This window comes from Crotalus tigris, unplaced genomic scaffold, assembly GCF_016545835.1.
Source record: "Crotalus tigris isolate CLP2741 ecotype Arizona unplaced genomic scaffold, ASM1654583v1 scf7180000018163.1057043, whole genome shotgun sequence".
In the NCBI taxonomy this organism is placed as follows: Eukaryota; Metazoa; Chordata; class Lepidosauria; order Squamata; family Viperidae; genus Crotalus; species Crotalus tigris.
In genome coordinates, this window is record NW_024096856.1 from 126,396 (window position 1) to 150,754 (window position 24,359).

At 39.4% G+C, this 24,359-nt stretch overlaps 2 protein-coding genes across 10 annotated transcripts in view; one reads left to right on the forward strand and one right to left on the reverse strand.

Annotated features, from left to right (window-relative positions):
• Window positions 1-19,928, forward strand: part of LOC120310304 (zinc finger MYND domain-containing protein 11-like) — a 103,314-nt gene extending 83,386 nt beyond the window's left edge. The window contains exons 8-16 of one of the 2 annotated variants that reach the window (XM_039348583.1): window positions 1,400-1,455; window positions 2,426-2,503; window positions 3,480-3,598; window positions 3,729-3,845; window positions 6,767-6,974; window positions 14,556-14,663; window positions 15,980-16,240; window positions 17,656-17,838; window positions 19,374-19,928. In XM_039348583.1, coding sequence (XP_039204517.1) covers window positions 1,400-1,455; window positions 2,426-2,503; window positions 3,480-3,598; window positions 3,729-3,845; window positions 6,767-6,974; window positions 14,556-14,663; window positions 15,980-16,240; window positions 17,656-17,808 — 1,100 coding nt within the window. In that variant the 3' untranslated portion in view covers window positions 17,809-17,838; window positions 19,374-19,928. The remainder of the gene's footprint in view (window positions 1-1,399; window positions 1,456-2,425; window positions 2,504-3,479; window positions 3,599-3,728; window positions 3,846-6,766; window positions 6,975-14,555; window positions 14,664-15,979; window positions 16,241-17,655; window positions 17,839-19,373) is intronic. The other variant, XM_039348586.1, reaches the window with a different exon arrangement.
• A 227-nt stretch (window positions 19,929-20,155) lies between these two features.
• DIP2C (disco interacting protein 2 homolog C) overlaps window positions 20,156-24,359 on the reverse strand; it is a 116,510-nt gene continuing 112,306 nt past the window's right edge. For 4 of the 8 annotated variants that reach the window (XM_039348581.1, XM_039348579.1, XM_039348578.1 and 1 more), the window contains 2 exons: window positions 23,632-23,880; window positions 20,156-23,116 (listed from right to left, as the gene is read on the reverse strand). In XM_039348581.1, coding sequence (XP_039204515.1) covers window positions 23,104-23,116; window positions 23,632-23,880 — 262 coding nt within the window. In that variant the 3' untranslated portion in view covers window positions 20,156-23,103. Of the gene's footprint in view, window positions 23,881-24,359 lie in introns of all 8 variants that reach the window. The other 4 variants (XM_039348580.1, XM_039348582.1, XR_005557313.1 and 1 more) reach the window with 3 other exon arrangements.

Genomic DNA, 24,359 nt, shown 5'->3' on the forward strand with positions numbered 1-24,359 from the left:
CACACACACACACCTGTCGTGCTGCTACTTGACTTCTGCAGCTGCTTCTGCTGCTCGCATACTTCAGACCGCTTCCGCTGCTTCCGCAGTGCTTCGGGCCACTTCTGCTTACGCAGTGCTTCAGGTCACTTCTGCTTGCGCCGTGCTTTGAGCTGCTTCTGTTGCTCGGGCGCTTTGGGCCACTTCTGTTAGCTTGTAGCAGGAGACCACGTGGTGGTGCGGGCCATTTCTGCTGCGGAAACGGCCCAAAGAGCCATGCAGCATCCTGCCGCGAACAGCAGAAACAGCACAAGCACCATGTGGCATCCTGCCAGGAGGAATGACAATGGCGCAATGTGCCACATGGCGTCCAGTGGCAGCAAGCGGCCACAGAAGTCAAGCAGCAGTGCGACAGGTGTCGGGGTGTGAGAGGCCTGGCTGTGGTGGTTCTAAGGTAAAACATTCTCTGAAATTAAAACCTAGTGCCTCTTTTGGAGGCAAAAAAATATATAAGACTGGGTCATAATTTACTTGGACTTCAGTAAGGCACTTGATAAATGCAGTGCGCCGAGGTGGCGCAGCAGTTAGAGTGCAGTACTGCAGGCCACTTTAGCTGACTGTGTTCAGCAGGTCAACGGTTCAAATCTCACCGGCTCAAGGTTGACTCAGCCTTCCATCCTTCCGAGGTAGGTATGTCTAGTTTAACGAAGAGAAGGACGAAGGGGGACATGTTAGCAGGGTTCCAATATCTCAGGGGCTGCCACAAAGAAGAGGGAGTCAAGCTATTTTCCAAGGCGCCTGAAGGCAGGACAAGAAGCAATGGGTGGAAACTAAGCAAGGAGAGAAGCAACCTAGAACTAAGGAGCAACTTCCTGACAGTTAGAACAATTAACCAGTGGAACAACCTGCCTCCAGAAGTGGTGAATGCTCCAACACTGGAGGTTTTTAAGAAGAGACTGAACAGCCATTTGTCCAAAATGGTGTAGGGTTTCCTGCCCGAGCAGGGGGTTGGACTAGATGACCTCCAAGGTCCCTTCCAACTTTACTATTACTACTACTACTACTACTACTACTACTACTATTATTATTATTATTTCAGAGAAACACGGTAGGTCTTTTATTTAAGCCAGCACATATTTTCTTATGTTTTCTTTTTTGTTAACTTTATTCAGAAATTAATTTTCTTTAAGCCATGCGATACCCAAGCAGATCTATAAAAGATTTGCAAAAAATAAGAAGGCTTGGCATGTACAATCTTTTGTTTTCTAGCTCATTAGAGGTTTAAATCAGGCTGAAGGGACTGAAGGCACTCTGGTTTTACAAGCTGATGGGGCCTGTTCCTCCAGAATTCAATTGCCTATTGTTTTTCATCATACCATTTACAAAGACTTAGGTGTTTGTGGGTATGTTCTTCTTATAGTGGACAGTAAACAAGCTGATAAAGCCAGGATGCTTTACAAAGATACCTGCCATGAGGTAAGTAATATTTAGTCATGTTAGTGACTTCTGAACAATTGTCTTTTCAGATTCCACATACCAGTGGTTTCCTTTGTTTTGAAAATTGTTCTGGAAATCAGAAAAAAATTAAAAAACATACACTGCATTTTGATAGCTTAAAATTAGGTGTGCTTCAGAAGATAATTGCCTGTGTAATTATAAATCCTTATTGTGTTATTTTTATAAAGCTAAATAATTTTTGAAAGCTAAATAACATTTTTATCTCATTTGTGAACAGTAACACATCAATAAAAATAAGTGAAGAAAATTAGGAGCATTTTATATGATTGTTATATTGGTACCTCCTTTAGAAAAGGTTTTCTTTCAAAAACAAATTCACATTTTAATGTCAATGAAAAGCTAAAACACCTGAACAATGATAGTGGATTATACTTCAGATATTTTTTAAAGATAAAAGGTGCCAAAATAATTTGAATGCACTAATGTATTTATGTGTGTCTGTATGATTTGTCTATATTGAGTAGCTTTGTTTCATCTTTAGAATAAAGGTTCTCAACAACTTTTTGTTCAGTTTGTACTACTGATATGTTTCTGAAATAATTAGAGACCAGTTAAAAATCTCTATGCATCTAACCTTCAAAGAACAGTGCATATACTATATATGAGCGTATCCTAAGTTATGGATATGTACTCAGTTTCCTTTTATAAACTGATATTAAGTTGGTAGAATGAAATGACCAATGGTTACTACCAGTTTAATTATTTGCTTTAAAATTTGACTAATTATTTTTTATATGTAATATATGAAAAGGTCTATTTTTACTTAATTTTTCCTTCACTTTTTCCCTTTTTGTGTTTTTTTATATGAAACATAACTTCCCAGGAAAGAGAAAAAATTTAATGATTTTAGATTTGCAAAATAACAGTTTCCAGCATTTCACAACATATTTATTGAGGGTAACAGTGTTTTACTTCTTTTTTTCCTCAGCTGGATGAACTTCAGCTTTGCAAGGTCTATTTCTATCTATCAAATGAGCATCCTAAAAATTCGTTCTGCTATCCTTGTGTAAGCTTACCTTTTCTCACAACTGAGAGTAAATATGGAATTTGCTGCCCCAAGAAATGGTGATGAGAATTATCCCAGCTGTCTTAAAGAATGGGATTTATTGAGAATATGAATAAAGCCATCAGACAAAATTGTAAATGTTAGTTCTGCAGCCACCGCTAGGTGGAGTCATTTTCACGCCAGTACAAAAGACAAGATTAATTGTCCCAGTCACAGATCATATTTTACATTTCCTTGACCATAGTGGTCAGTTCATGTCTCTCTGGCATTGGGGAAAGGACTGGTACTATAATAAAGCCCTGCCAGTATTTTCCTGGCTTAAGGCTCACAGAATACAAGCATTTCTTGGAGAAATTGGATGAACACTGCATTCTCAAAATAGCAATCTATAACTCAAATTAGTGTGCTTGTACAGCTGATTTGGTATACATTAGATGTCTCCCGTGCATGAAACAACACAATGCCAATTTTTGCTTATAAGAAGAAACATTTATTCGCTTGAAGACTTGAATTTCTTTGTCTAAGTTAACAATGCTTAGAAACTGCCAGCACAATTATAAATTGTTATATCATGTGAGAATAGTCTGTTAAACTGTGCTGACAATGGTGTTATATAGACCAAAGTAATGATCACTGTTGTCAAGACTTAGTTAAAACTCTATCATGGGTACGTTTTATTGTGGAGTACTTGGTGCTCTATCAGTTTAGATGTTTTCTTATAAACTTTTCATTACCCAGCTAAGCAAACCACTTGTGTATATGAAGTCCAGCACTGATGATATTAGCTAGTTGGGTAATGAAGCTTGGCAAGAAAACCACCAAGCTCAAAGAGCACCAAGGACCTCACAGTGCAAACCTGAACTCCAAATATTCTTTTCGGTTGGTAACTTTTATTTTCATTATGTGATACTGTTATACCTAACACCTGCCAAGTCAGAAATACTTCTGTACTTTACCATGTTTCTTTAATTTTTAGATACCAAATCATGAACTGGTATGGGCCAAAATGAAAGGCTCTGGATTCTGGCCTGCGAAAGTCATGCAGAAAAAAAACAATCAAGTTGACGTTTGCTTTTTTGGCCATCACCACCAAAGGTATTTTCATTTTTGCAATGTCTCTTATATGCTGAGACAACCAGCACACCCCTGGGTGTGGTAAAGAGTGGATTCAGCCCAGACTGATGCAGGTTCAAATTCGCTTGAACTTTGACCCATTCTTTCTCAGGCCAATCAACCACACTGGATTGCCTTTGCAAGATGAAATTGGAGGTGGACATGTTGTGGAGCTGCAACTGGAGGAAAAAGATCTAACAAATAAACAACAGGGCGCTTCTCTTTCTAGGTGTGGCGAAATGTGGTCTGGATTACTAGGAGGGAGAGGCTACATTCCAGGGGACTCGAAGGCAGCAAAATTTAAACAGTTTGGTTGAGAGAAAGAGAGTTAAGACAGCTCCTCCCTATAGATTTTCAGATTATATCTATAGCAGTGGTTATCAATCTGTGGGTCGGGACCCCATTTGGGGTCGAACAACCATTTCACGGGGGTCGCCAAACAATGCAGTCTGCCATTTTTTTCCCCCTTTTCCTTAGCTGTGCTACTCCCTTTTATTCTATTGGCTTTTAAAAGCCAATAGGAATTGTCCAGGCTGTCTCTGCCCTGCTGAGCCCACCAAAAGTCCCATTCTGCAAATGGTGCTGCACCAGTTGAGTAGTCCTCGAGTTACGACCAGTTGAGTAGTCCTCAAGTTACGACCGGTTGGGGTCGCAGCATTAAAAAGGTTGAGAACCACTGATCTATAGGGATGCAAAAGGTTGCTTCAGTTTGGCAAGATTTCTGTCTATGAATGAAGGACAATAAAGGACACTGCTTGAAGGTCACTCTACAGTAAGGGGAAAAATTATTTGATCCCCTGCTGATTTTGTAAGTTTGCCCACTGAAAAGAAATGATCAGTCTATAATTTTAATGGTAGGTTTAAGTTAACAGAGGGAGAATAACAACAACAAAATCCAGAAAAACGTATTTCAAAAAAGTTATAAATTGATCTGCATTTCAATGAGCAAAATAAGCATTTGATCCCTTCACAAAACATGACTTAGTACTTGGTGGCAAAACCCTTGTTGGCAATCACAGAGGTCAGACCTTTCTTGTAGTGGGCCACCACGTTTTATACACATCTCAGGAGGGATTTTGTTCCACTCCTCTTTGCAGATCCTCTCCAAGTCATTAAGGTTTGGAGGCTGACATTTGACAGCTCGAAACTTCAGGTGCCTCCACAAATTTAAGGTCTGGAGACTGGCTAGGCCACGGCAGGATCTTAATGTGCTTCTTCTTGAGGCACTCCTTTTTTGCCTTGGCTGTGTGTTTTGGGTCATTGCCATGCTGGAATACCCATCCGCAACTCATTTTCTGGCTGAGTGAAGGAGGTTCTCACCCAAGATTTGATGGTACATGGCCCTGTCCATCATCCCTTTGATGTCGTGAAGTTGTGCTGTCCCCTTAGCAGAAAAATACCCCAAAGCATAATATTTCAACTTCCATATTTGACGGTGGGGATGGTGTTCTTCAGGTCATAGGCAATATTCCTCCTCCTCCAAACACGGCAAGTTGAATTGATGCCAAAGAGCTCAATTTTGGTCTCATCTGACCACAACACTTTCACCCAGTTCTCCTCTGAATCATTCAGATGTTCACTGACAAACTTCAGGCAGGCCTGTACATGTGCTTTCTTGAGCAGGTGGACCTTGCGGGCACTACAAGATTTCAGTCCCTCACAGCCTAGTGTGTTACCAATTGTTTTCTTGGTGATTATGGTTACAGCTGCCTTGAGATCATTAACAAGATCCTCCCGTGTAATTCTGGGCTAAATCTTCACCGTTCATGATCATTGAAACTCCATGAGGTGAGATCGCTCCAGACCGAGGGAGATTGACAGTTATGTTGTGTTTCTTTCATTTGCGAATAATCGCACCAGCTGTTGTCACCTTCTCACCAAGCTGCTCGGCGATGGTGTTGTAGGCCATTCCAGCCTTGTGTAGGTCTATAATCTTGTCCCTGACATCCTTGGACAACTCTTTGGTCTTGCTTTTTGAAAAGCTTTTTTCTGGATTTTTATTGTTGTTATTCTATCTCTCACTGTTAAACCTACCATTAAAATTATAGACTGATCATTTCTTTGTCAGTGGGCAAATGTACAAAATCAGCAAGAATCAAATAATTTTTTCCCTCACTGTATGTGTCTTTCTTGTTTTTTTCAGGGCCCTCTACTAAGGCTCAGTAAAGTTCTAGTGTTCTCTTAGCCATAGAAGCCAACTGTGTGACTTGGGCCCAGTCACTTTCGGGCATCCTAGTCAAGCTCACCTCATAAAGTGGTTTGGATGGGAGAAACAGGAGTAGCGATCATTACATCTTGAGCTGAACAAAGTAAAGTGAGATATAAATCCATTAAATGATGTTCTGTCTTCCTGACATAAGTGATATTAGACAATCTGAATCCTAAACAGAACCTGTCAAAGAACTTGCTTCTTAAAATTGCCACAGGTAGTTGTCAGCTAACAGTTGTTTATTTAATGAATGTTCAAAGTTACAAGGGCACTGAAACAAGTGACTTATAACGAGTTCTCACACTTACGACCGTTGTAGCATCCCCACAGTCATAGGTTCAAACTATAGCTGCTTTGCAACTGGCATGTATTTTCAGGGGTCTCAGTGTCCTGGGATTGCCATTGCAACCTTTCTAGGGAGCTTTTGACAAGCAGAATCAATGAGGAAAACCAGATTTGCTTAATAACCACATGATTTAAATAACAACAACATGGTCAAGAAGTGAGTCGTGCCCCATTTGCAAAGTTGTTTAGAATTACCTGTAGTCTTTAATATAATTGAGATTAATTTTATTCCATACCATAAACTGTGTCATTGTGGAGCACGTAGATATTAATGAAGTTAAACGTATTGAGAAGGTGGAATTGCACACAGAAATAATTGTTGCAGTTTGGACTAGAAGAAAATGAAATTTGAAATAGAATTAAAATTAACATTGGGAATGTGTGAAAGAGTATGGCAGGGCAGGGGAGACTCAGTGTTATATCTGTGACCTCGCCATCAAAACCCAATGGAGAAGACTCTTTTCATCATTTAGATAAAATACGTGCTCTTGGAGTTGAATGGATGTTTGTAACAGAAAAGGATGATTTGAAAACTGAATTGGCAGCTCCTTTCAAAAGATGTGCTTAAGTGTTATCTTTTCATTTTCATTGTGGAGGGCCTGGATTCCTTCTGAAAATATTCAGGATATCACCGTTAATATACACCGGCTACATGTAAAACGTAGCATGGGCTGGAAAAAAGCATGCGATGAGTTAGAGCTATATCAGCGTTTCCTTCGGGATGGCAGATTTTGGAAATCAAAAAATGAGGATAAAGGAGAGGAAGAAGCAGAATCAAGCATTTCTTCTACCAGTAATGAGCAAATGAGTAATAACACAACATCACTTTCATTAATAACCCATTGCAATGAGGACCATATGACATAGCAGAATCCATTAGGACAGCTATAGGCCAATGACAAATCGGTTAGGTCCAGTTCCAACCTTTTATACCCTTTCTTGTTCTAAGACTGTAGTTAGATGGTCCGCTGATCTTTGCTGACTTTTTATTTACTTCCTGCTGACCTACTTTCCACATATACCCGTGTACATTGGAACCCGCATTCATCAGCTACTTTTCAGTTCCCTATTTCTCCCACAGTTACAATACTCATGTTCCAAATATACATAGAACTATCTACTTTGCAACTTCATATTGCACAAAGCTCAGCAGATTACAAATAGTACGTTGGTATTGTGAAACAGTATAAAGTTCAAGTTAGAGCTTCAAATCACTTCTGTGGAGGCCTGTTTCAGGTTTGTTCTACCCTTATCTTGTTATATGAGGAGGGGGCTATATTTTCATCTCCCACAGTCCCCACTTCTTGTCCGTAAAGACAACACAAAACATAAGCAAAAAGATAAGATTAGAAGGATTCTGGGGTAAAGGGTCTACAATAGTTTATGAGGGGCATGTAAAGAAAGTATTTTATGGGGGAAACATACAACCTCAGTAAGTTTAAGACTCATAATAAAATAATACAAATTCCAATAAATAACAACACAACTATAGTCCATACAGCAGGCATGAGGCATTTTCCTGATGCAAATGGTTTCCTTCATGAGCCTCTGGACTTCCATTATGCTAGAAAATGTGGTATAAATAGTCTAAGGATGACAAATCAGAGTTCACTTCTTGTTGGTGCTGTTTGGGCTGGAGATTGCATGTTGGTGGGGAGCAAAGGTTAATAGCACTTGCTCTCCTGTTGGGCAAAGCTTCAATCTTGCCTAAGTGCAGTCAGGTGATTGGGGCTGGATATCTTCCTCGTCTGGGGCTGGTACTTTCTTGCAGTGCAAAATATGCATCCAGGAAGCCAGATCTTGATACCGCACAGCAATGTCAATAGAATCTGGAAAGGTCCCTTTCAACAAGAAGCAAAGTAATTTTTTGATGAAATACTTCAGTCAAAACCTGATCACCAGTCTTCAAGGCATAACAAAGATCTATGGTTCTTTGGATGGAGCAGTCCTTAGAGAAGCTGAAATATCTCAAACAAAATCTTTATAGGTGGGAAAGGGGAAAGGGGAAGAAGGTAAAAGGAGAGGAAGGGGAGGATATTGTGACAGGAGCAAGGTTGCTTGCCACTGGCATGACTTGCACTGGTCTCCTGTTAATGACAGTCTGGAACAGCAATGATGAAAACTTGGCAGTAGTCCAACATTGCATCCTTTGACGCATGGATGTCTTGTAGAGAAGATGGCAGTCTCATAAACCTCACAGACACGCACAAAATAGACCCAGAATAACATATCTTTTTTTCCCTAACTTTACAAGTTTACTTCCCTTTTTTCTAAGTTTCTCCTCTGCCATATGTGAACCATGACCCAGTTTTTGGTAGCATAGGACAAGCATTTTAACTTTATTTCTGTACTTCCTCTCCTTGCAGTTTTGGCTGATATTCAACTGCTAGCTGCCTACCTAATATTAAAGCAGCTTAAAATTTTCCATCTAACATATATTAAGCTGTTATTTTAAATCCACAAAAATTCCATGTTCTATTAAGTGTGTTTCCTTAAAATCGTACTTCAGCTTACAATGCAATAATTTTAGCACGCTGATGTTCAATTTCCCAATTCATACTGCAATGTTCAAATAGCACATTTCCCTCCTTTACTTAGGAAAGCAGTTTAATGTTTTAACCAAGCAAAAATTAAATTGAACAGAAACCCCCGCCCCCTTTTTTCTGCCTCTCCCTCACTCTTTCAAGGCAGAAAGTCCCCAAGTAAAAAGAAAGAAATGGCAACCAGCAAAGGAGATGGAAAATGTTGTAAAAATGTTCAAAAGATTATACAGAAATTTTCCCCCTATTTCTATTTAGCATTCTTCCAACTAAATAGGTATCTCTTTTCTTTTTCCTCTTAAGTAAATCACATACTTTCTTCTTCCTCTCTTTCAAGAGCTCCTCTCCCACAGCACTGTTCTACAAAATCATTTCATTTTCTCATATCCTTGCAAACACATACTACTGCCTTCCTACTTACTTCATAACAATCTACAACTTACTGTTCCTTTCATAGGCTGGGGTTACATAACATTTACCCAAAAAACTGGGGAACTGGGGGTATATAAAGGATAAAACAAAAGGCAAAATATAAAAAAGACAACACGTGAATACGTGAATGAGCAGGGAATAATGACCCACCCAATCAGGCTAACATGCTTGTGGTTACATTTTTATTTTTTTCTCTCACCATGCATTAATCTATCAATTCAATCACTTTATCCGGTATACATCGCTCCACACACACTCTAATCATGGGTGAGGGCAGGATCTCGTTTTTTCTTTCTGTGTTCCTGTTTTCCTCTCTGTTCCTTTCTTTTATCTTTTTTTTTTTTTTAAAAAAAATCTCTATTTGTTCTCTCCTCTAAGACAGTCTAGGAACCCAACCATCCAGGGGCAATAGAAGGGAGTTGAACCCTGCCAGCTCAGGCAGTCCTTATGTATGGAAAAGGTCCATCCCCTCTTTTTCAGTAAAACTGACAGCAGCAATAGAGAAATAACATGCTACCTCAGCAAAAAAAGGCCAACTCTTATCTATGGAAAAGGTAGCAAGCATAAAAATTGATGGCAATCAATAATGGAACATATCACCCCAGCAAACAAGCTGACCCTTTATCTACCGGGAAGGTAGCTCAAATGTTGTTGTTGTTGTTGTTGTTAATTGCCAAGTCGTGTCCGACCCATCGCGACCCCATGGACAATGTTCCTCCAGGTCTTCCTGTCCTCTACCATCTTCTGGAGTCCATTTAAATTCACACCTACTGCTTCAGTGACTCCATCCAGCCATCTCATTCTCTGTCGTCCCCTTCTTCTATTGCCCTCAATCTTTCCCAACATTAGGCTCTTCTCCAGTGAATCCTTCCTTCTCATTAGGTGGCCAAAGTACTTGAGTTTCAACTTCAGGATCTGGCCTTCTAAAGAGCAGTCGGGGTTGATCTCTTCTAGGACTGACCGGTTTGAACGCCTTGCAGTCCAAGGGACTCGCAGGAGTCTTCTCCAGCACCATAGTTCAAAGGCCTCAATTCTTTTGCGCTCAGCCTTTCTTATGGTCCAACTTTCACAGCCATACATTGCAACTGGGAAAACCATGGCCTGGACTATACGCACTTTTGTTGGCAGGGTGATGTCTCTGCTTTTTAGTATGCTGTCTAGATTTGCCATAGCTTTCCTCCCCAGGAGCAAGCGTCTTTTAATTTCTTGGCTGCAGTCCCCATCTGAGGTGATCTTGGAGCCCAGAAAAATAAAATCTGTCACTACCTCCATTTCTTCCCCATCTATTTGCCAGGAATTGAGAGGGCCGGATGCCATGATTTTGGTTTTCTTAATGTTGAGTTTCAAGCCAATTTTTGCACTCTCCTTCTTCACCCGCATCAAGAGGCTCTTTAGTTCCTTCTTCACTTTCTGCCATTAGAGTGGTATCATCTGCATATCTTAGGTTGTTGATATTTCTCCCGGCAATCTTAATTCCAACTTTTGATTCATCTAGCCCTGCCTTTCTCATGATGTGCTCTGCATATAAGTTAAATAGGCAGGGTGACAATATACAGCCTTGCCGGACTCCTTTTCCAATTTTGAACCAATCAGTGGTTCCGTGTTCGGTTCTCACTGTTGCTTCTTGACCCGCATATAGGTTTCCCAGGAGACAAATGAGATGGTCTGGTACTCCCATGTCTTTAAGAACTTGCCACAATTTGTTGTGATCCACACAATCAAAGGCTTTTGCATAGTCAATGAAGCAGAAGTAGATGTTTTTCTGGAACTCCCTAGCTTTCTCCATGATCCAGCGTATGTTGGCAATTTGATCTCTAGTTCCTCTGCCTCTTCGAAATCCTGCCTGTACTTCTGGTAGTTCTCGATCCACATACTGCTGGAGTCTAGCTTGTAGGATTTTAAGCATAACTTTACTAGCATGTGAAATGAGTGCAATGGTGCGATAGTTTGAACATTCTTTGGCATTGCCTTTCTTTGGAATTGGAATGTAAACTGACCTTTTCCAATCCTGTGGCCACTGTTGAGTTTTCCAAATTTGCTGGCAAATTGAGTGTAGCACTTTTACTGCATCGTCTTTTAAGATTTTGAATAGCTCAGCTGGAATACTGTCACCTCCACTAGCTTTGTTGTTGCTCAGATTTTCTAAGGCCCATTTCACTTCACATTCTAGGATGTCTGGTTCGAGGTCAGTGACCATCTCATTGTGGTTATCTGGGATGTTAAGCTCATTCTTGTATAGTTCTTCTGTGTAGTTTTGCCATCTCTTCTTAATCTCTTCTGCCTCTGTTAGGTCTCTGCCATTTTGGTCCTTTATCATGCCCATCTTTGCATGAAACGTTCCCTTCATATCTCCAATTTTCTTGAAGAGATCTCTGGTCCTCCCTATTCTGTTGTTTTCTTCTATTTCTTTGCACTGTTCATTTAAGAAGGTATTCTTATCTCTTCTAGCTATTCTCTGGAATTCTGTATTCAATTGGGTGTATCTTTCTCTTTCTCCTTTGCCTTTCGCTTCCCTTCTTTCCTCAGCTATTTGCAAAGCTTCCTCAGACAGCCATTTTGCTTTCTTGCATTTCTTTTTCTTTGGGATGGTTTTAGTTGCTACCTCTTGTACAATGTTGCGAACTTCCATCCATAGTTCTTCAGGCACTCTGTCTATCAGATCCAGTTCCTTAAATCTATTTGTCACCTCTACTGTATATTCATCAGGAATATGATTTAGTTCATACCTGAGTGGCCTAGTGCTTTTCCCTACTTTTTTCAATTTAAGCCTAAATTTTGCAACGAGAAGCTCATGATCTGAGCCACAGTCAGCTCCTGGTCTTGTTTTTACTGACTGTATAGAGCTTCTCCATCTTTGGCTGCAGAGCACATAGTCAATCTGATTTCTATGTTGACCGTCTGGTGATGTCCATGTGTAGAGCCGTCTCTTGGGTTGTTGGAAAAGAGTGTTTGTTATGACCATCGTATTCTCTTGACAAAATTCTATTAGCCTGTGCCCTGCTTCATTTTGTACTCCAAGGCCAAACTTGCCTGTTATTCCGGTTATCTTTTGGCTTCCTACCTTAGCATTCCAATCCCCCATGATGATAAGGACATCATTTTTTGGTGTTAATTCTATAAGGTGCTGTAGGGCTTCATAGAACTGGTCAATTTCATCCTCTTCAGCACCAGTGGTTGGGGCATAGATTTGGACTACTGTGATATTGAATGGTTTGCCTTGGATTCGAATTGAGATCATTCTGTCATTTTGGGGATTGTATCCCAGTATTGCTTTTCCTATTCTTTTATTGACTATGAAGGCTACTCCATTTCTTCTGAGGGATTCTTGCCCACAGTAGTATACCTGATGGTCATCTGAGTTAAATTCACCCATTCCTGTCCATTTTAGTTCGCTGATTCCTAAGATGTCGATGTTCAGTCTTGTCATCTCTTTTTTGACTACGTCTAGCTTGCCTTGATTCATGGATCTTACATTCCAGGTTCCTATGGAGAAAAAATCTTTACAGCATCGGACTTTCCTTTCACCACCAGATATATCCACAGCTGAGCGTCCTTTCGGCTTTGGCCCAGTCGCTTCATTCTTTCTGGCGCTACTAGTACTAGCCCTCTGCTCTTCCCCAGTAGCATATTGGACACCTTCCGACCTGAGGGGCTCATCTTCCAGCGTCATATCTTTTTTCCTTTTAGTACTGTCCATGGGGTTTTCCATGGCAAAGATACTGGAGTGGTTTGCCATTTCCTTCTCCAGTGGATCACATTTTGTCAGAACTCTCTGCTATAACCTGTCCGTCTTGGGTGGCCCTGCACGGCATAGCTTATAGCTTCATTGAGTTACGCAAGCCCCTTCGCCACGACAAGGCAGTAATCCATAAAGCTCCAATGTTAGTTACTAACAAACAACACTGTCCCAACAAAGAAGCTGGCTCTTACCTTTGAAAAAGGCAATGTTCACCATTAACTAAAGGGTGGACACAACTACAAAAACAAAAAATGCATTAAAAATGTACACATACAGTAGAAAAAAAGAAACTTTAAGCAACAGTGGGTGTCGCTACATCCAAAGACATAAAAAATCAGGAAGCGAACAAATTTCATACAGGAAAAAATTCAATGACAGGTGCAAGATAAGGAAAGAAACCACAAACCACCAGAATACAATTCTAAAAAACAGTTTCATAACTTCCAAAAATACCCATAATAATGCACCAAACCAAAACTTTTATTCAAGTGCCCACAACAACTCTGTCATAATTTCTGGTCTTGAATAAAATAACACAATTGCCAAACTTAAGAAACAATCTTTTTTTCATACGCACAAAAATCCAATGCACATAGGGGTGAAAATAAAAAGAGCATACCTTCATCTTCACACAGCTTAAATAAAAACCCAAAGTACAAACTTAGAAATGGCAATCTCAGAGCTCAATCTGCAAATCACCAGCAACCGGCAAATAACATAACCACATTTCCTGCCAAGCTGCCAAGCGTCAAAAAACCCCTCATAAATGAGGCTGCAAGAGATAACACACAAGAGGCGTGACTTCACACAAGGGTGCGACCCTTCCACAATACAAGGAGCTGGTCTAGCCCCAGGACCTGCCAGACTCTCACCGGGTCCCAGTTATAACCGCAAATCTGACTGTTTTGCCAGTGAGGACGGCTCTTCACCATACACTTAGTCTATCCTCAAAGTAAGTCCAGGCACGACCCTTCCTTTACTACCAGATTAGGAGGACAGGCTTAACTAACTAATTAAATCACAACAACGTCCCTATCTATCTACCCTAAGGTCCCAAGGGGCCTTTTTCTTACCTCTGATCCAAAGTGAGGGCTCAGAGACAGTGGGCTGGTTACCTGTGGCCCAAAGCCAGGAAGTGGTCAGAAATCCCAGCTGGACAGCAGGTCTCTTCCAGCAACCGTCTCTTCCCGGCCAACGCACCAAAAACTGTCGTGGAAAAACCCAATGAAAAAGACAATAGACAGCAATACAATAACAATAATTCTTACCCTAAGATTCAGAGGTTTATTTTGCTAATAATTTGGAACATAGCAAGCATAATAACACAACATCACTTTCATTAATAATAATACGTTCGTATTGTGAAACAGCATAAAGTTCAAGTTAGAGCTTCAAATCACTTCTGTGGGGGCCTATTTCAGATTTTTTCTAGCCTCATCTTGTTATATGAGGAGGGGGCTATATTTTCATCTCCCACAGGAGGCTGGGATATTACCAAATTCTGCAGTTCAATTCATGGCCCAGAATAGTTGACAATGATAGACATTTACTTTATTAGTTGCATTTTTAAAATTTTAAGTCAACATTTTTGTAACAAAAAATACTGGCTACTTATTGACAATTCTAAATGAGTATTTTCTTTTTTATTTATTGTTTCTTCATCCATTTTTACAGCTAAAAGTTACTCAGGAGCCAAGAGCAAAGAAAGGAAGACGCAATCAAAGTGTGGAACCTAAAAAGGAAGTAAGGAACAGCATGGCAATTAAATACATGCACTTGTGGGTGAGGGAGAAAACATTATTCAAGCATATTTTCCTTCTGACTGTTTACAAATTCATTTTCTTCATGTTTTATAACTCAGAAAAGTTATGATCATTTATTGAAAGAGCATGTTTCAATCTGTTTAAAGTTTCATCATTTGGAAGTATTGTTTTAATTCACCTTGTATACTAGCCATATTCTCCAAATTGGAGTATCTATTTGGAACTGATTCCAACTTATCTGTCCTTAATAGAGATAGAATGTGAAGCTATAAGGTTTCATGCTGGTTCATGATTTCTGCCTATAGGCAAAAAGAAGGGGGGGGGAAAGGTTGATGTGTATATTAAGAATACATGTATGGACCCATTCAACTGCTGAGTATCTTCGGAGATGCCTAAATTCCTATTCTGTAAGGTTATAATACTAGTTTAGAGGTGCAATGGCTCAGTGACTTAATGACCTTGCAGATGGTCTCAGCTGGGCGGTTCGAGACCTAGCATTGTAAGGCAGAGTAAGCTCCTGTCACTTGCCTCAGCTTCTGTCCATCTGACAGTTTGAAATCATGTTCCATGCAAGTAGATTGCAGGCAGTTAGATTCCTGACAGCTCTGAACCTCCCGGTTGCCTCTTTGCAAGGCAGTTCTGGGAAGGAAGGGGGCCTTGGGTGATGCTGCGGGAAGACCCGTTTGTTTTTCTCTCTGGTGTGAAGCCAGCTCGCCCTCCTGGGGCACACCTTGGGAAGTACACAAGCGTGTCCTATAACAGAATTGGTACCTTGGCAAGTCAAGCTACTACTCTGCAATAGCATTGTGTTCTCCTGGCTACTGTAACAATGCCATACACCGATAGTAATAATAGTTAATGGAGATATGCAAAACTTAATAATTTGGAAACCAAAATCTTATTACTAAGTAATCATATTTTATAATGTATATGTGGGCTCCTTGATGTTCTCTAACTTGGGTTTTTCCTTGCAGGTGTTTCATTACCCAACTAGGTAACATCATCAGTGTTGCATTGGTGATGTTACCTAGTTGGATAATGAAACACCTGCAAGAAAACAACCAAGTTCAGACAGCATTAAGAATCCGCCAGTTGCAAATATTTTTTTCTATCGATACCGTAATGCATGTGATTTCCCCCCCCCATTGCATGAAATAATGGTAAAGTCATTGGCCTGATAATGTTTTAATTGTACAATGTGGCATTACATTTTATTTAAGCAATATTTAGAATTATGTTGATTCAATACATATTTTTCAGTCTTTATCTTTCTGATCTAAATGATTGTAGTCCTTTTCATTGGCCATTGTAGTGACACCTTCTTTGTTATGTTAGGAACCAGAGCCTGAAACAGAAGCAGTCAGTTCAAGTCAGGAAATTCCCACAATGCCTCAACCCATTGAAAAAATTTCAGTCTCAACCCAGACCGAGAAATTAAGTGCCTCTTCCCCTAAAATGCTGCATCGAAGCACCCAGACAAATAATGATGGGGTGTGTCAAAACATGTGCCATGAAAAATACACCAAAATCATCAGTGACTTAAAGGCTGATCACAAGAGGGAAACTGAGAGAGTTGTGCGAGAAGCTATTGAGAAGGTAACTGATTATCAGTTTGATGACAGCTTGAGAATGTTCTAATTAGTTCTAATTATTCATTATTGCTGAAATTTATTTCTGTACATACCTGTTTTCATTCATTCAGGACTGGAAGATGGCCCTTTTTCTGTACAAAGATGATAATCCCTTGGCTGATCACTCTGCAATTAATTTTTTTTAATTGATCATTTTAAGTGAGAAGTCCATTACTGCTACAGGGGTGATGTCTTCATGATGACATTGGGAGAATGACATAAATTTCATTCTTCTTGCATGTTGAGTTGTGATGCAGAATGATCCAAGTGAATGTGATTTGTGCAAAGACATCTTGGTGTCCCCATCACTTGGTCATCATTGGGGATTCTACTGGGTGCTTAGGGCTCATGTATGGCCTCCCAAAAAGGAATAGTACAGAATTCTGAGCTGAAGATCTGAGCTGAATTTGCACTTAATTCACACCATTCTGTGGTCTATGTTCTGCTTAAGGTCTCTAAACCAGCATTTGAAATCATGATCGGTTGTTGGCTGGCTGATTCCCACAATGAATTAACAAATGGGGTTTAATCTTGGAAAGGAATCTGTTGCTTAGTTTTGGCAACTATAATTTGATACAGGATTGGTGATGAAACGTAGTGAGTGGATTCAAACATCCTACTGAATGCAAATCAAACTGACTTCATTTTGTATGCATTTTATATAATTGCCAAACTTGAACAGTGTAACTTTGGGCAGACTGCAAAAATGCTAGAAATCCAGCAGTTTTGTGCTGTAGTGGACTAAAAACCTCCTGAACTATAGACCAGGGTAGCTTTACCTCAGAGTCACCAGGGATTCCTTCTTTTCCAGTTGGAGCCCTATACTTATTTGAAGGTGAGTGCTAGTACTACTCTTTCCATTTAGATGGATCTACGCCCCTTGGGAATAAAGGGACTGCTTCTGTTAAGAGCAACTGAGTACACATACAGATAGTCCTTGACGAACAACCACAACTGAGCCCAAAACTTCCACTGCTTATTAAGATAGTTAAATGAGTTTTGCCCCATTTTATGATGTTTCTTGCCACAGTTGTTAAGTGAATCACTGCAGTTGTTGAATTAGTAACACGATTGTTAAGTGAATTTGATTTCCCCATTGACTCTGCCTGTCGGAAGATCGCAAAAGCTGATCACATGATCCCAGGACATGCAACCGTCTGAACTTTGATCACGTGACCAAGGGGATGCCGCAGCGGTCGTAAGTGTGCAAAACGGACATAAATCACCTTTTTTTTCAGTGTAATTGTAACTTTGAAGGGCCACTAAACAAATCACTGTAAGTTGGGACTGCCTGTAATGCTGCATAAGATGTTTTTGGAGGAAGAAAGAGTTGGAAACACCATTCCTGGCCTTTCACTCACTTGCTTTTTAAAATTCCAGCTGCGCACAGAAATGGAGGACGAAAAAAGGCAGGCTGTGAACAAAGCAATTGCAAATATGCAGACTGAGTGTGAACAAAAGATTAAGCAGGTGAAGAAGTGCACGGAGGAATTTTTAGAAGAAGTCAAGAAGCTGGCCAGCCAGCACAAATAGCTGATCTCTCAGACCAAGAAGAAACAATGGGTAAGCAGCACTACAAGTGGATTGGTTCCTTGGGCCGTGAGTTCTGTGTTCTCATCAGTACTGCGGATGTTCCATAATAACATTTTGGGATGAAGGGCCAACTTCCACCAGCTTTCATCTCTTTGGAGAGATGAAAGGAGTTTACTTCCTTCCATAGCTCTGCTGTCTCTGTGATCTTAGCTTTCCATTTGTTGATTTCTCTGATTAATTGGCAGCTATAAGTAAGGTATGGCTATGGCAGGTATAAGTAAGCATGCCTTCCTTCCATGAGTTCCAGGAGCACCCATAGCAAGTCTCCTGTGCTTTCATACGACAGCAATCCTGTGAAGTACGTTGGGCAGAAGGTTCCCCAGAGAACTTCCAGGCTGACTGGGAATTTGGAGCCCGATTTGCTCAACCACTCAGCACATTAGCTTTGTTATTTGCCTCTCCTTCATCCTAGTGAATTTTGGGGTGGCTCTCAATTGCATTGAGCTTTCAATGGCAAGCTCAAAGTTGCCATTCTTAGCTTTGTGGATTTCCTGTGCACAACCATTTTATAATTCTCTGCGGCCTCTTTTCACTTGGCATCTGGTTTAATTCAATGAAAGGGGAGCACTCTGCACTGGAGATGTTTGATGAGGTAAGAAGACCTCACCCCAGTGCTATCTGTCTCCTTGGTTTTAGTTTTTATAGAACTCTTCTTAACTTTAATTGTTCTTACAGTTAACTTTTTGCCATTTGTAAGCTGCCCACAATTGCCTTATTGGTGAAATGGGCAGCATATAAATTTAAAAAATAAAATAGTCCCTCAATGTTAAGTATTATCAGTTACAGGCCCAAAGTGGGCATTTTGGGGTTCAAATAAAAGAAGCCCACATATCTGGACATTGCCAAGTTAGGACATATTGCCCTCAACCATTATGGTGATGCTGGCACATGAACAATCTTTGGTTTTAGGTCTCTAAACTAGGATTTGCAATCATGATTGGTTGTTGGGCTGACTGATTCCCATCATAAATTAAGACATGAGGTTTAATGCAGGAGTGTGTTGTGTAAAGGGCGGCCTAGTGGCCTAGTGGTGAAGTTGCTTGCCTCCCACTCAGAAAGTTGAGAGTTGAATTCTAAGTAGCGGCACTTTCTCTTCTAGGGCTCAGAGAAAAAAATATCTGCTGCAAACTCCGTATAGGCATCAGGAAAGGTATCTGACCAATAAATGCTCAGCTCTATCCAGTCACTCCAACTACTCTGAATTAAGGGACTACAGGGTTGTGAAAATGGAGTTTGGTGTTATGTAAATCTACTCGCAAGACAGCATCCCTACAAAGAATTAAAGAGGGCTTAGTACAGGGGTCTTCAAACTTGGCCTTTTATGACTTGTGGACTTCAACTCCCAGAATTCCTCAGCCAGGCATGCTTGCTGAGGAATTCTGGGAGTTGAAGTCCACAAGTCATAAAAGGGCCAAGTTTGAAGACCCCTGGTTTAGGAGAATTCATCATGGAGAAGGAGAAAGAGAGGTTCTGCTTTTATGATTATTCTTCTTCTCTCCCCTCAGTGTTACAAATGTGAAGAAGAGGCCATGTATCACTGCTTTGGAACACTTCCTATTGCTCCATCAAGCATCAGCAGTAATTGAAGAAAATTTGAATTTTGTTTGATGAATATGAATGAAGGTTTAATATTATTTTGTTAGTTTAAAGAGATGGATTGATTCTGGGATTATATATGTATAGGGCTGATTAATATTTTATTGTTATTAGGATAACTATTGTGTAGTGGAAGAAGAAATAAATGAGATTGGTGATAAAATGAGGAATGTGAGAGATTAAGAATTAGAATTGATAAAGTGTTGTTCTAAACTTAAACTATGGTAATAAACTAAATAAGTTATAAAATAGGTTTAGTAGTAATAGAAATTTAAAATAGAAATGGAATATTTAAATGTATCATGTTAATCAAGGGAAATAGAGAGGGGATACTGAAATGTATTGAGTTGACTTGTTTATATATGTTTTTACTTTTGAATGTTGGATCACCCAACCATCACGGTGGGTCTTGAGTACTTTTTCTTAAGAATCTAAAAAAACCAATAAAATGTGTTAAAAAAAAATACAGGGCATCAGTCCAGCTTATATTTTTTACCCATAAATTGGATATTTGCTTTTGGGGTATATTTATCACATGTGAAATGACTTCAAGATAACTAAAAGTTACACTTTACAAAACAACAGAAAAATGTGTGTGGTGAGAGAGCTTTCTTGAAATTCTTTAAAAATCCCCAAAGAACCATTTTGGTAATTAAGCAAACAAAATAAAAACCTCAATTCTTTTCAGAGCAACAAAAATAAAAGCTTTTATTCGTTCATTTGAATATAAAACAGGCGTTATCACAGATGTACAAAGCGTACTGGTGTTTTAACATACAAGAAGGTTGCTGTTTGCACATAAAAATTTTTTTTTTGGAACTGTGATTGGCTGAGTTACATGGATGTCTCTAACCAGTCACCACACTCTATGAAATAACGCTGCTAACATTCAACTGATAAAAGGGACAATCTCCCCTTGGGTAAAGTGTCAAGCAGGATTAAATATATATAATAAACGAGCACCATGAAGAATCTGCTCCTGTTGCTTAGTTTTGTGTTTCAATATTCACTGTGAACCCTCCTCCTTCATTTGTTTGTTCGGGGTTATTTTTTCTCTTTCTTTTCAGGTGTGCATCAGGTTGATTACATGATTTTGTCTGACTTCAAAAGCACAAGGTCACAAGACAAACAGTTTATACATTCTCATGAATGGTTTATCTACAGTACAATTTCTAATACAGAGCAATCTTTCCTTATTGCTGAATCTGGTGGTTACATATGTTTTTTTTTTCCTCTTCACTTGCGTGACAAAACTAGAATATTCAGTTTACATTTACTGTCCTAATTTTTAAGAGTTGAAACGACCGGCAGGTTGCTGAAGCGATCAATGATTAACGGTGCTGTATGACTGCATTGCAGTCCTTCACACTTCCCCAGGAATGCAAAGTTGTCTTACTGAAAGTTAAAGGAGAGGCCGTCGCAAAGCGACAGCTGAATTTGTGTCAGCAGTAGCAGCGATGTCACGTTAGTTCTTACACGGCAATTAGGCTCATGATCAAGTCGTGAGAACTTGTAGCAACTTGACATTCTACAAACAGATTGTATTTTTGATGGCCCCACACAGAACAATGTGGCAGAACTCTTTCCTATCCAGTGGTCTTTGGAACATGAGAAATATTCACAGGTGCAAAGAAAATCTGGAAAAAAATTCATCTGAAACTTAAAATGCAAAAAAAGAGGTTGCAGTCATGAGATGCTCTGTATTGTACACGCAGGTTACAAACCATTCCTTATCTTTAAGTACTCCCATCTATTAAAAAAAAACAAAACAGGATTGACTGGAACCAAATGAAACCTGCAAAGGTAGATCAAAATAATTCCATTCTATATGAGATATAAAGATCCCGTGATGCTTATCCTACAACTCTCTTATGCATGCAAACTTCAATGGATGTTAAGCAATTATTCCGAACCTGTAAAAAAAAAAACATATTAAAAGAAGGTGTTCTTGCTTCTGGTTAATCTTCCATCTTCTCATCAAACATTGGTTGACCTGGGGATTACTAAAGGAAAATGAAATCAGCAAAGAAGATAAGGAGGAAACCAGAAATAGAAGAGGTGGTAGATTTACCTGAAGAGATTTAAAAATGGCAAAAATCAAAAGCAAGAGGGAAGGGAGGAGGGAAAGGGAGGGGTGTATATATGTGATTTTGTTCCCTTCGCTCCTTGCTCTATTGGCAGATGGAAGGATTGAATCACAATATTTGAATTTCAGTCCCTCAGTGTGACAAACGTTAGCGGATGCGCTGAGCTAGGCCAAATCATTTAGAGAGGGTTTCTGGTTATTGTCCAATAACAAATAAGATACTTTTTCAAAGCAACAACTTTCTACAAAGTGTTAAATAGATGGATCAGCACTCTCTCCTTGCCCAAATTAAACCAGGCAGCAGAGAGACTCTTTTTTTTTCTTTTTTCTTTTTACAAAAAGCCTTATGCAAAATAACCATCAAAAAGCTAACAAAAATTGTCTTTACCACAAGAAAATAAATCATTAAAAAGTATTAACAAAAACAAAAGATGAACTTGAAAAGAAAAAGATGGCAATTAGTGTGCAACAATATTATGCAGCTAAGGAAAAACAGTGCTATATTTCAGACCTGCCTTTTCTAACATCTAAGAAGTGTATGAACATACATGCCAACATTTATGGTCACCTCGAAGGTAAAAGAAAAGTATTCTTTGCAGTACACTGTTCAGGTCTTTGGCCACAAATCAATCTGCTCTGGGAAGAGTCATAATAAGCAGGTTCTGTCCTGGATTTAGTTGTCCTGCCAGGGTAAGCCTGTCACCTCGGCTCTTACCCAACAGAACTGCCAAGACTTCAGGGCCCTTCCAATTCAGGCATCCCTCTTGAGGACTGCAGCACCATCGGAGGAAAAGGATGATGGAGGAGAAAGCAGGGCCCTTGTGGGCAGCTAAAGCAAGATTGGGGGAACAGCCAGCTGGGGGAATTGGGGGGGGCAAGGGACCCTCACCCCAGGCTCCTAAAGGGACTGCTTCCTCTCCTGCCTTCAGTATGAGCAAGACAACAAGATTGCGACCTTAAAAATCAACTCACTGCCTTGCAAGCAGCAGCAAATTTGTATCTACTGGTATATGGAAGATTCTTTTAGGTGGGGACACTGAGCAATCGAGAACTGCTTTTTTTCCCCCTAAACGTTTGCGAATAATGTTCATTATCTACAGTGGGAAAAGAGACACCATGCAAGTGATGAGTACTGCATCCTTTTAAAACTTTAAACTCTTTTTTTTGTCATTAGTGAATTTATATTTCATATATATATATTTTTGATGTGATACTATCCACTCAAGATAATACAACCTTTTGTTTTTATATTAGCAAACATTGCAAGAGTTTAATATTCTTGAATGTTTCTCTTTTATACTTCTAAAGAGATCAAAATAAATTAAAGGTTTTGTACATAATTACAGAAGTAGTTAACTTATTTTATCTTTTTAGTTTAGTACAAAGATATCTGCAAGTTCATTGCCGAAATACACCTTATTTATAAAGATCTGTTCATTCTAACACTAATAATCAAAGGCTCTTTTTACCTCTGAACTTCAGCATTTCCAGGAGAGAAAGCTGTTAAAAACTCTAATTTGAGAAGGTGCTGTTCTGAGTATTTTTCTCGTACCTCAATGTAGCTTCCTAGGTGGATGGAATAGAAAATGGCTTAAAATTAGTAATGGATCCATAGTGAGAAAACTTTGTTTTTATACAGACATTTTAAAAAAGAAGCAAACCAAAACAATTCAATCATATCATGAGCTGTTCAAAAATATCCGTGTGTGGGTGAATGGCTAGGTGGGGGAAGATTTTAAAAAAAATAGCTAGTTCAGTTTAACGTAAGATACAAAGCCTATTACTTAGAAAGCAGTATTCATCCCAATAAGCAAAAAATAATCTTATTTTAAAAAGTCTAGTAATGGGCTTTCCAACAAACTGAAGGCAGTACCCCAAAGTCCTTCTGTGCTAAAATGTAGTGGTAAAAGAAACACATTTCACATTTTTTTTATGTCCTGCCAATAATGGGTGCTTCAATAAGTCTAAGAGAAATAGTTCCGTTCTGAAGACCGTTACTTGTACATTGTTTAGTGTACATAAAAAAAGCGTTTTATACATTAGAGTCCAGTCCATGGGAAATCTTAAAGATATAAGATTACATATTATAGGCCACATAGATCGGATCTAACTGGTCTGCCAAAAATCCATCTCGTAGGTGCATTCGCTGTTTCTCTCCACGGGAGTTGATAGGGATGACTCCAACGTCCACTACCACCACAACCCCAACAATCAGATAGTGTTCTTCCAGGACTACGTTGGTGACCAAGGGAACCAGGTCTAAGGCTTCTTGCTCTGATCCATCCAGTTCAACGACAACGACCAATAAATTTGTCCAGGTAAACACCGCGCTGGAAGGTGATGAGGAAAATTACTTCAATACACTCCATGCACAGGAAAGAGGAGAGAAGCCAACATAATTACTGCACTACTTTGAAAGGATAATGTCTACATCAACTTTGAAATGGACCTGTTTTTATAGAGGGGCAGAGAAGAGGATTTTCAATCAGTTTGGTTAAATTTCCTGGAGCTATTCAATATCATCCATGTCTGGGCAACATACATATATATATTTAGCTATTGCTTGCCCTTTAAAAAAATTAATGTCGTAGACAATGTTTATATTTGTGATTCTATTAACTTATTTGATCTGATAAACGGTTTTCCATCTTTCACTAATAAAGAAAAAAAAAGCAACATAGGGATTGAATTCATCAGTTCATGTTAAAATGTAAACCAATTTGTTTAATCTGTAATGCAGAGCTCATGGTGGCTATTTTCTTTAATGGAATTGTCCCTAACTGCCTCTTAGGGGAAAATATGCAAGTCT